The 12,711-nt window shown below is 42.5% G+C and overlaps 1 protein-coding gene across 1 annotated transcript; it reads left to right on the forward strand.

Annotated features, from left to right (window-relative positions):
- The first annotated feature begins 6,826 nt into the window (after nucleotides 1-6,826).
- Nucleotides 6,827-11,978, forward strand: LOC124704148 (sulfite exporter TauE/SafE family protein 4-like). The gene is made up of 12 exons (XM_047236383.1): nucleotides 6,827-7,067; nucleotides 7,158-7,317; nucleotides 7,427-7,627; nucleotides 7,796-7,857; nucleotides 7,964-8,018; nucleotides 8,090-8,157; nucleotides 8,433-8,519; nucleotides 8,859-8,909; nucleotides 9,268-9,507; nucleotides 10,790-10,883; nucleotides 10,975-11,115; nucleotides 11,442-11,978. Exons 1-12 carry the CDS (start codon nucleotides 6,864-6,866, stop codon nucleotides 11,516-11,518), a joined length of 1,440 nt encoding a protein of 479 aa, XP_047092339.1. The 5' UTR covers nucleotides 6,827-6,863; the 3' UTR covers nucleotides 11,519-11,978.
- Nucleotides 11,979-12,711: the final 733 nt, after the last annotated feature.

The raw sequence follows: 12,711 nt of genomic DNA on the forward strand, positions 1-12,711 counted from the left end.
AAAGAGTTGAAGAGAAGAAATAAGTGAATTTAGTGATTAATTAAAGTAAAACTGTTTTGATTATGTGTTTTGATTACGATTCGACCTTGTATGAACTATGAAGCAACCTTAGTTATTTGTCGGAATGATGAGCAGTGCAATTTTCTAGAGGTGGCGCTGCGCCGTCCACTCTATCGGAGGACGTGGACGCCGGTGGCCCCGGCCGGTGCGTATGTCGACGTCGACGCATCGCTACGCCAGCCACAAGCTGCTACATCGTAGATTCGTAAAATCCAACCTGGATATGATTGCTTCCATTGATCACTAAATCCGTGATAAGATCGCCTCAGATGTCAGACATCGAAGCTGAACACGATTAATTTCCATGCTACGCTTTTCTTTGGTTTTTTCTTCTTCTCTTTTGCATATTCCATCTCTTGGATTTGAGCCGTATACATGGTATACCGATCAAATCCAATCCGAATAGCACGTAAATAACGGAGGCGGAAGAACGTGAGATATACACCTATCCAGCTGCCAGTGCCCAGTGCCACGTGCCAGGCACCGATCATTTCCCCAGCGCTGGAATTGGAAGCATCCACATTATAACGTCGTTTCCTTTCGGTCACAAAATTAATCGATGGAATCTTCAATTTTATACCTGGTTGACGCGATCACTGCAATCATCTACTCCCCAGGCCAACGATACCAATTGTTTTCAGTATGATAATTTGCCTCACATCTTTGTAGTTTCTAAAGGCCAACGAATGGTGGGACGCCAACTCAACGTCGTTGGCCTGAATTTTAGTTTGTGTGGGATCGACGTAATCATGCCTGGTAATATATTGATCTGACTGTATGCAAGTGACCGAATAGAGTGGAGACTCTCGACGTGACATGAAGGGTTTCATTTAATTCTTTTTGACGAAGGCAGCATATAAGAAGAAGCTTCTGACGCATTGGCCATCTCTACTGCTCGCCTGTCCACGACCCTTACTGAACGTTTTTCTAATAGTGGAGGGCTTTTCATTGGAAGATAACATACAGTTTTCAAGTGAGATAATCTAGTACTCGCGATCATTGTACTACCATGTCTTTTTTAACAATCTTTAAATCTGCAAAAGTGCAAACTACTCTTCCGTCTACAAATAAATATACTTTTAGGTTTTGTCCCAAGTTAAACCGATGTCATAAGTATCGCTCACTTTTCTTTGTAAATTTGGTCAAACATACAAAAGTTAACTTAGTAATCTAGAAGTAGATTTATTTACGAATGGAGAGAGAGTAATCCATGGATGACGTTTATTTACTCCATAGCTTAGTATTTACTCCCTTCATTTCGATAAATAAGGCTTATAATATTTTTAAAAAGTTAAACTAAGTAAGGATTGATCAAACTTTCGGAAAAAACTATGAAAAACCATGATATTATATATTTATATAGCTATCATATGAAATATATTTTATGATATATTTTACTTTTTCGATGGAAACAGATTCTCTCTCCGGCTCCATTTCAATAGAAAAGAAGCTCATGGGTTCCTTACAACCCCTAGCTACTTATGAAGGAAAATAAAGAATTTTGATATGGCGATCTTAGACAGTATCAAGCAGGAAGATAAAACTACAGAAACTAGAACAAATAGCTACCATCCTAGCTAATTCTGCAGCAGAACATGAAAGGATAAGGAACATGGAAACTACAAAGGTAGCCTCTCCAGTGAAAGAACTACACTTCTTAGCACTTCCACTGTTTTTGATCTCAGGTTTCTTCGTGTACATTAGAGCCATCTTTTGAAGGCCAGGGGGAGGGGGTCTTCAGCACATCACCACATGGATGGTGTGAGCCTCCTTTGTGTGTGTGTGTGTCTTGAGATACTCCAGCGATGCACGCCTACCATGGCTTGGGAATACCGAAGAGTCCAAAATTAGTTTCAAGAATCCAAAAGTTTGTGCCGGGGATTGACCATAACTCTTGCCATAATTTTGGAGGCACCAAGCCATTGTCACACAAATTCCTCCTCTTGGCAGCCTCCAAGGAGGGGGAGAAGCTCCTCCACTGTTGCACCATCACTGAGGAGGAAGGGGGCCAAGGGGCCTTCGCCCTCCTCTAGGGGTGCCGCCTCTAGCGTCAAGCAGCCGTCACCACGGCCATCTCCATCACCATCATCACCTGGGGCTGCAACTCTTCATTAACAAGTTCATCAAGCCTCTGATCTTTGTAATGTTTCGGAGTTCTGAGTAGTTACCCATGTTCCTGAGGGGATAAAATGAATTATTGTTATGATTTTTATATAGTATCTATGAGTGTTTGGTCAAGTTTTATGCTTCTATGTGGTTCTGTGATAACAATATGCGAACTCTGGCTGTATATTATGTACTTCACCTATATGGCCTCATAAGGCTACACATTAGTGTAATGAAAAAGAGTATTTATGGAAGAAGATGATAGAAACCTTGTCGAGATATTTACAATTGCATTAGGAGGATTTATATGATCGGGGACCTTAGAACTTAAAGCAATGGTTGTACATTTATGTCTTAATGAATCCCTAATTGGATCATGTGCACGGGCTTAGGGACCAATCATTATGGGTCTGTTTGCTCATACTTGTGGCTACACCTATTTTAGGCTCTGTCCAACGAGCATAAAACCTGACAAGATGCTTACCATACTATTTGAGAAATCTTTTTTTCCATGAAGTCTATGCCATCCTCGGAAACATTTGTCTCGCATAAGTACAGATTTAAGCTTGTCCTCAAGCGGATTTATATGCCCCAGTTTCCAGGGTTAGTGTATTCCCTGTGTTGAGCCTAATCAGATCAGATAAAAACTTTTGGATTCTCTTTCGCCTATTGGCCATCTTTAAGCAACCTTCACATTTCCTGCTGAGATCCCCAAGTCTCCAAGTGTGTTCTCTTGGCCACCAAGACCTTGGTTTTTTAGAGAATCCCGCCCCTGTGTCGTGGACTTGTAGCCGACGTATGGTGTGAGCCTCCTCCGGGTACCAGAGGGGTTCTTCATCACATCACTAGATGTATGTTGTGAGCCTCCTTCGGGTGCGCCATGAGATACTCCAGCGATGCATGCCCATCGTGGCCTAGGATTACCGAAGAGTCCAAAACCAGTTTCAGAAATCCGAAAGGCTTTTATGGGATTGACCATAACTCTTGCATATTTGATGGGTTCGACCCATGGTCGGTTTGTTGGACTCCTTGGGACATAAGGAAATCCTAGTAAGGTTCTAGAGGTGCCCAAGATCCCCGTGGACATGTGTGGCATCAATCTCATGGCCTAGACTGCATCTCCACCTCTATATATTGAGGGGAAACCCTAGTTTTAGAGACACCAATCCATTGTGATTAAAATCCATCCTCTTGGCAGCCGCCAAGGAGGGGGAAGCTCTTCCACTTTTGCAACATCACCAAGGAACAAGGGAGGCCAAGGGGCCGCCTCTGGCGCTAGGCTACTGATGTCGCCTCCCGTGGTCAGCGCCAGGGTCATCTTGATGCATGTAAAAAAGCATACATGTTCTTTGTGGTTTATTGTGTTAAAATCCTTAATATTTAGCAAATTTATTATATTTATTTGGACTAAATTACTAATTGTTGCAAAAGTGCACAATTTCTTGTTTACGCTTTGTTTTGTAGGAACCTGCACAAATATGGAAATGAATCTAATTGGAGTCAAATTTGGAGTTTCTTGACATTTTTTCTCCGTAGAACTTTTTTTAAAGATTGTCCGTGGATCCTCGAAGATGACGTCAAATGGAAAAAAAGTTAAAACTACAAAATTGTTGGAAATTTCTTGAAAGGAGACGGTGATGCAACGTCTGAGGGCGAATAGGACCTAGGTGGCATGGGGCCCACCTTGGAACATGCCACAAATGCTCTTTTGGGCCTCGTGGCTCCTCTCGTAATTTTCTAGCTCCCACAGTCCTTGTTCGATGAAAAACATCCACAATATTTTTCTTTGAATTAAATTCCCACATACAGCGACATAAAGGATACTTTTGCTATAAAAAAAAAATTCAGATTCACGTGTTTTATTCAAATTTGGTGAGATTCCAGAGCAAATCATTGAGCAAAGTACTTTGAAAATTAGATACATTTTGGATGTATCAACTTCTCCGAGCTTAGCTCGTTCTTGTCCTCAAGCAACTCAAACGAAGTGCATAAGCGATAAAAGATTTTGATAAGAACTTTTCTCTATACATGCATGATAATTTAATAATATCAAGTATTCACAACATGGAGTCCCTAATGAATAGAGAAGTTTTAGAAAAAGTTTATTCTATTGGTGTTCCAGCGTTCATACATGTTGCAAAGAAGATAATATATAGAGACACTATTTAGGCGAGATTAATCGATAGTGGAAACAAACAAAGTAGTTGCATCACTTTTGATTGAACCATTTTGATAAGGTTTTGAGGCCTCTGATTATTTCAATTGATTGCAAATGAAATGCTCAAGCAATGTTGTACCCTTATAGTCTTTTAACATTTGAACACTCATAATGGATTCATACATAAGTAGGATAGTTATTATCTCTAGTTGACAACTTTAAGGTGGGAAGGAAGTAGGATAGCCACTTGCTTCTAAGCTTCATGTCTTGTATGAGGGGCATGGATTTTCGTCCTTTTTGAACTTTGAACTTGCATAACTTCCACAACTTAACTTTCATTCTTGCTATATATATATATATCAACCATAGTAAAAATAATAATAATAAGACAACTCATTAGGTTTACTTTTCTTTTTCAAGGTTATGGCTCAAGTGTTTTGGCGAACACTTTATCATGTTGGTGGAATTGGTTTTAGGCTAGAAAATAAGGCTTGAGTTGTAAATATATTATTTTTCAAACTTATATATGACTCTATGACGATATTCACCATTTGAAAGACTCGACTTTCATACTAACATTTGCCATCACATTTAAAACATACACATGAATATAAATATTCATCACTGAATGTGTGCCAAGTCCACAATAACACACACAATGGGATGCATAGACCTTTGTTCAAAGCTACTATCTTTCAATCAAAGCTAAATAATGTTGCACTTGTAGCATTGTATGGCTAAAATAACAAGGACAAGATGAACTTGAACTACTACTTTCCTAAGTATTGCTGTAACCATCTTGTAAGCACTTGCTATTTTTAAATTGCATGCATAAATATGGCAAAGGTGTCATACCCATTTCATCAATTCATACATGTTGATTCACCATTGTTGCTCATCTTCTCCCAACTGAAACTGCACAATACACTCACACATAGAATAAAGTCCATCAAATGTAATTTGGTTCATGCGAGAGTTTATCTGTAACAAGTTAGCCAAGAGTGCTACAAGTCTCTCCTCAAGTAAATCTTACCGAGTATTACGGAGTGTCTACAAAGTTTTTGAAGTGGCTATCATTCATATAATATCACGGGCTCATTAATAATCATTTTCAATTTCAATCAATCCACACTAGCAATGGAAATCAAACGCTGTCAAGAAAATTACTGTAGTGATACCGCCCAGTTTTACCCTACTTAATTTACACTACTTAAACATCAGAGGAATTTTAGCCAACTTTTGTGCATATAGGGAATGAAAAGTTATAGTAGCTATTGAATTTCAACTTAATCGGAGTGACATAAAAATATGAAAAAATAAAACGGGGAACAACGTCATGCAGATTTTTGCAATTCGTTTATCATTCTTATCAAAGAAATGAAAATCTTTATTGTTGTTTTGAGTTTTTAGATGGACAAAGAAAATAACTACAAGGTAGTAAATAAGCAAAAGAAACAAGACAAAGTAGGAAACCTTTTTGGGTTTTTAGTTTTGTATTACTTAGAAGTAATAACATGCATGGAACAACAAAGTAGGAATCCTTTTGTGTTTCATTTGTAGAACTACAATTAAAATAAAATAAAAATACTATGATATGCACAATGAAAAGGAAGGGAGAAAATCATGCTCCCCCCCCCCAAATTTGTGTGGAAGCTAGTAGTAGGACCCCCAGCTGCTCGGCCCGGTCTCATAGTCCTCGTTTGTTGGGCCCCACGGTGGATACTCGTGTGGTGTACTTCATCCCATTGAGAAGGAGTCTCATCGAAAACTATCCACTTGTTCGTGACTCGTGGGTCTGTCAAAATAGTCAAAACGAAGAAGGTGTGTGGTGGCAAACGAAAGGGTGTTCATTCAAAAAAGATACCACTCATTACACAGGCGTGGGTGTGGGAAGGGCGGTGAGATGCCGCTGGAGATGCCCTTAGCTAGTTAGGGGGAATTAACTTCTAACACATCAACTTCTAGATGCAGAATAAAATCCGATAAATCAGATCGGGATGAAATGAATTCCAAGATATTTCTTTGTTAGCAGGCCCTTGAAAGCCAGCAAATATCGGAGATTCCTCCCAAAAACCTACAACCGGAGATGCTTTCCATTCGCAGGGTGTGATCCATCTGTGTTCCTGAGAATGCGGAAACGTTAATTAGGGCATTGAATCGCTTTCCTTTTTACGACAGGAGGAGCATTGAATCCCTGATTTGTGCGGATGCGGCCAGGCTGGCGACGGAACGTTTTACTCCAGAGTCCAAAAATACTCGCCCCGTCGCGGTTGCGGCTTCGGTCAGTCGTGACAAAGCAAGCAAGGAAGGAAGGCGATACCCATCACGCCTCCTCCTTCCAATTTCCACCCCATCCTCTCCACCAATCCTCCTCCTATAAAAAACCGTGGCGGGCGGAGGCGGCCGCACTGCATTTGCTCTCCTACCCAGACCTCTCCTTCCCACCTTCCTAGTCCGTGTAGCGATTTGCTGCAGCAATAGTGGTGGTGGTTGTTGTTGTTTAGTGTTGTTTGCTTCGCGCACGCTCTTTTGCTTTTGCATGGCGGCCGCCGCCACCACGCCCGCGGCCCTGTACGGCCGCCTCAACGGGGCCAGCACGCGGGGCTTCCTCGCCTACGTCCTCGCCGGTGCCGCCTGCGCCGCCGTCCTCGCCTGCTTCGTCATCTCCGCCGCCGACCCGGCCGCCGACTCCGCCACCAATGGCGCCCTCCGCCTCTCCTCGCGCTCCACGCGCGTCTGGCCCGTAAGCCCTTCGCCCTTTTTGCCCCCTCGCCCTCACGCGCTCGTCTCGTGCTCGTTGGCTGACCTCTCGGCCACGTCCTCGCTGTTTCAGGATCTCGAGTTCAACTGGCGCCTGGTGGTGGCCACCGTCGTCGGCTTCCTCGGCTCGGCCTTCGGCACCGTCGGCGGCGTCGGGGGCGGCGGCATCTTCGTGCCCCTCCTCAACCTCGTCCTCGGCTTCGACACCAAGTCCGCCGCCGCGCTATCCAAATGTAAGCCCCGCCCCGCCCACCTCCTCGCTGGCGTCCGAGGTAGATCGGTTTTGTTCGTAACAAGTAAGAACCCCGTGTAACTTTTGTCCCGTTCGCGTGCGTGGCGCAGGCATGATCATGGGCGCGTCGGCGTCCTCCGTCTGGTACAACCTCCAGGTCTCGCACCCCACCAAGGAGGCGCCAGTCATCGACTACAAGCTCGCGCTGCTCTTCCAGCCCATGCTCATGCTCGGGATCACCATCGGGGTCGAGCTCAGCGTCGTATTCCCCTACTGGCTCATCACCGTGCTCATCATTATACTCTTCATAGGTACGTTCTCTTCGACTCTTAGTTGGCGCATCGCATGCATGCTGCCAAAATGTTGTTAAGGCGTTAAGCTACGGGACTGGAACTTTTAAGCTGTACTGCTCCTTTGTGTGTCTGCTGCGCTCACTGAAATTGATGCGTACCTGTTTGGCGTGACCAAATTCCTTGCAGGCACTTCATCGCGGTCCTTCTACAAGGGGATTCTCATGTGGAAGGAGGAGACACGGATCCTGGTTTGTCCTTGCCACACATTGCCTCTCCTTGTTCGCTGTCTAATTAACTTATTACTGTGTCGTGACGAAACCTTGTTTGTTCGCCTTGTGGGAATGACTATTGCAGATGGAGACACAGGAGCGAGATGCGCAATCCAAGTCTGACTGTGCGGCCAACGATGGTAAATCTTCCGACTCAAGTTCTGATCCAATAGTCATTTTCAGACTCTAACACGGTGTTAAATATCTGCAGTTGTCTTCGACCCTAGTTATGCCGAGCCCCTCCTGCCCCAGCATAAGCCCACACAGAAGTCTGGCCTGGTAAGCTCCAACACCTGCTCCTTTTACGTTGCTCTTTGCCAATCCACCTTAAACGAGTAAACGAGAACGGTCTTTTACTTTTAGATCTACCTTTTGAACCAGCAACACATGACTACGAGGTTTAACTAATTCCATTCAAAGATTCTTGGGTTGATACAGTCATGGTCTAGAATTTTGCCACATGATGGAACATGCTAGGATCCAAGAATACCCCAAAAGTACAGCTTGTCACTTATGTGCCCTAATCATTGACTCCCTGCCTTTCTATATTTCAGGAGACTTTGTGGTTCAACTTGAGCTGGAAGAATATCCTGGTGCTAATGACAGTTTGGTCATCTTTCTTGGTGCTGCAGATCCTCAAGGTCTCTATCTTGCCTATGCATCACCACAGTAGCTTTGTACTTTAAATCGTGTCTGTTCGAAAACCTTTGAACACTTACACTTAAAAATGACATTGGTACCCCCACTTCTTCCATAACCAAGGTACTAATAATGTTTGGGATAAGTTACACATGCTTACTATTCACGGTCAATAGTTCTTGAGCACATGTGCATATGTTATTCTATTTGCCAGTATGTATTGCTACCTCGTGGCCCAGCAAGGCTCCAGATATTTTGTTCACATTTGTGGTTTCAACTTCACAGAATGATTGATTGATTGAAAACTGTGCTAACTTCTGTATTTTTTCGCTCTCACTCAGAATAACACCCAAACATGCAGCACTTTCTACTGGGTGATCAATATTCTGCAGGTCAGTAAACCACTCTGGCTGCTGCCACTACATTATCTAAACATTATGTCATCTGCTAGAACAGTGCTTTTAGTTAGCTCAATTAGATCCAGCATTACCCTTTCTCTTAAGTTGTCACAGAAACCTTGACAGCAACGTTTGTTTCATGTTTGAGAAAATACCATTGTCATGGACACACATTCGTCTTTTCAAAATCGTGAATTGCTTTGGTAGGCCTAGATGTTTGGACCATCCATAGCCACTTTATGGACACCTGACAACTTCCACCAAACCTTATGCTTTGTTGCGCATTGTAGATATTAGGGACTTGAATTGCAGACCTTTTCCTTCCTCATACCATGTGTCTCAATTGATGTAGATCCCAGCTGCAGTAAGTGTATTCCTGTGGAAGGCCATGGAACTGTGCAGGGACAGCCGTGCTCGACGCATGAATGGCAACTTAGAGTGTGTATGTGAGGCCTCTATTGAGTGGTCTCCAGCACAGCTCATCTTTTGCGCCTTCTGTGGTCTGCTGGGTGGCACAGTTGGTGGTCTTCTAGGGTCTGGAGGAGGGTTCATCCTCGGTCCGCTTCTTCTTGAGCTTGGGTGCATCCCTCAGGTATTTGAGCCATTTCTGGTGTCAGGTTTTCATTTCTTCCAGTTCATTTTCAGTTATTATTAGCTGCAATCATGGTGTGCATTCATATGATCGCATTAGAACTCTTTGTCTGTTGTGCACATGCAACCCTTCAAAGAGCATAAAGCATTGGAACCATAACTATAGGCTTGTAAATACTACATCAGATTTTTTGAAACCAAGACTGCATTATTATTATTGCATATTTTCTACACTATCTCTTATTTTCTATAATTTCTCATATATATGCACATCATTCTTCCCATGTTTCTTTCAAGTATAACTTCTCTTTTCAGAAGCATCATACTCCTGATGTTGATTTCACATAAGTTTTGTGTGCGGTGCACTGTACTGATGTACTAGTATTGGCAATTCTGTTAGGTTTGATATAGGATTTATTTTGGCAAGTAGGCAGGAGCGCTGCCATTCATTAATATAAGATTCAGGTTTGATATAGGATTTATTTTGGCAAGTAGGCAGGAGCTCTTCCATTCATTAATATAGGATTCAGACCTTACATATTTGGCATAATTAGTGCAAAAGCACTCTACCAATCCATGTTCTAATGTCCTGAGCAGAGTCACATATGGTAACTGGATATATTGGAGTAGCTTATTAGTATGGTCCACAATTGATGCTGAAATTGCATGTGGACAAGTTCTTGCAATAACGAAAAAGACATTCTGCCACCATGTCTGTATTTGGCTTGGCTGTAGGAACTAGTACTGAACCCATGTGGCATTTATTGTTTAATGGCCTACATGCCACGCGTTGAAGGATGAAAGGAGTGAAGCCCAGTTTCCTTGTCCATGTAATTTTTCCTAGATCTGGATCTATTGAGATTCTTTCTACTATTTATTTTAATTCTCATGAGTTTGCTGAATGTGACATACAATTTCTTTAAGCAGAAACTTGATAACCAAGTTGGATGGTTCATCAACTGAGATTTTCGTTATCTTGAGAAAAAAATGTATGTTTGGTTCCAACGTCATTCAGTTTGAACTGGTATTATTAATGACATCCTCTCCTGCAACTGATGAGATGCCGACATGTCCAATCTAAAAAGGGCCCTGTTGGTTCGTCTATCTCTGTTCTAACCTCAATCTTGTGATGCAAATTATTTGTGTAGTTCTTTTAACTTGGAGCTATGTTTCTTATTTGCATCTCTAGAACTATTTGATTTGACTATACTTACATTTGATCATTTGAATTTATATCTTCTTGGGAAATAATGCTAATGAAAACTGTGGTCTGTGCCTGCCAGGTTGCAAGTGCAACAGCCACATTCGTGATGATGTTCTCCTCATCCCTCTCAGTGGTTGAGTTCTACTTCCTGGGCAGGTTCCCACTCCCTTATGGTAAATTCTTTGCTCCCAAACTCTTCATAATTTGACAAGCACTACCCAAAGTAACTGTGTAGTAACAACATGCATCATTTCCTCCTTGCAGCTGGTTACCTGATCTTTATTTCCATACTGGCTGGATTTTGGGGCCAATGCTTGGTCCGGAAGATTGTGCATGTGCTCAAGAGAGCATCGCTGATTGTCTTCATCCTCTCCTCAGTCATCTTCGCCAGTGCTCTTACCATGGGTATTGATCATTGCTTTACCTTCAATTTTAACAAATCAACTCACTGTTGACCAGTCTAATTAAAATCTATTCAAGAGTGATAATAGTTAACTGGGGCCACATGTCTCCTTGAAAATATCGAACAAAACATTCACTAGGTTACTAGTGCTACTTGTTGTCACTGCTGTAAGTAGCATGCATCTTTGGACCTAACTTTCTTAAAGTATGATTCGAGAAGTCTAAATTAGTTTTACACTTGTACTGCTGCTTTATGTATATGATTATTTGCAATGAAACCAATAATAGTTCATATTTTCCTAACAACCTGTTGCTTCCTGACAATCCAGGTGTTGTTGGGACCGAGAAGAGCATTGCGATGATCAACAACCACGAATACATGGGGTTCCTCGGCTTCTGCGAGTAACCAAACCAGATCGCAGGGAGAACCCAGGTCAATATCCAATTGACCTCATCTCTCCCCAAGTTATGGACAAAAATAAAGAAATAAGCCGCGTCGGGTGTTTCATATGGTGGTGTTAGCTCCTCGCTAACCTGGAAGCACCTGCCTGACGAAGGCAAGGTAGTACTAGCACTGAAGTATGTTGCTCACAGGCACGCTTGTTAGCTCCTGGCTAACATGCTGCGACCGCATTGGTCTTGTGGCGTCATGTTTTTGTCCGTGTTGCTTCCTGGCTGAAATTATTCAGTCGGAGTGTTGAAGTTGTCCCATTCATTCATGTGATTGATATAGTTAGCTCCTCGCTAGCTAGCCTGCAAATGTTCATTGTGGTATTGGGTACTGTAAATATATCAGCCAATTTGTTGGACAGCATATTATGCTTGCGACTTTGAGTCGATCTGATCCGCCTATCCGGTTCTGTTCATCCTGGTGCTTTGTGCTGAGTTGGCGATTGTGGGGTGTCCGTTATATATTCTTGTGTTAATGAGTCGATCCTGATCCGCTGATCGGCATTTGTTGATTCTGGTGCTTTGTGACTGTGGGTTGCCCATTTTATATTTTTGTGTTCAATTGTGACTGGAGTGTGCAGTAGCCGTGAAGTGGAAGAGACATTAAGAAAACAAGGATATCATAGTTATCGCAAAGCCCCAGCCATAAGCCCACATAACCAAGTTTGTTGGTATGCAGAATACAGCTACGACAGCTGGCCGAGAACGGCATCTATCAGATAAACTGTACCCCTAGTCTTGAACTTAAGTTGCGTCTGCGTTTTGAGGAAGGCCGTGTATGGTGCTGCACTGGCGGTATTGATTGCATCGATGATCGAACCAACCTGGAGCAGTTTCAAATGTTCCGGAGCCCCTGCCTTAAATGGTCTTAAACCTTAGACAGGGGCCACACGTGACACATGCTAGTAGTAGAAGTAGAGTAGAGCACACAAGATGATCTTCCGTCAACCTCACTTTCCTCAAAGTAGATAATATACTCCGTATGATTTTTATTCTGTACGGTGGCAACATTGCAACTCAATTCATTAAACTTGCTTTCTTAACAAGCAAAAAATGTCAACTCAGCTCATCTCATTCATGTCTAAGTTCAAGCTGAGTTGAGCCAAGTTTATGAGTACATTTTAAGCTTGTGAGAGCCGAATTTTCTTT

The sequence above is a fragment of the Lolium rigidum genome, chromosome 3, assembly GCF_022539505.1.
Source record: "Lolium rigidum isolate FL_2022 chromosome 3, APGP_CSIRO_Lrig_0.1, whole genome shotgun sequence".
In the NCBI taxonomy this organism is placed as follows: Eukaryota; Viridiplantae; Streptophyta; class Magnoliopsida; order Poales; family Poaceae; genus Lolium; species Lolium rigidum.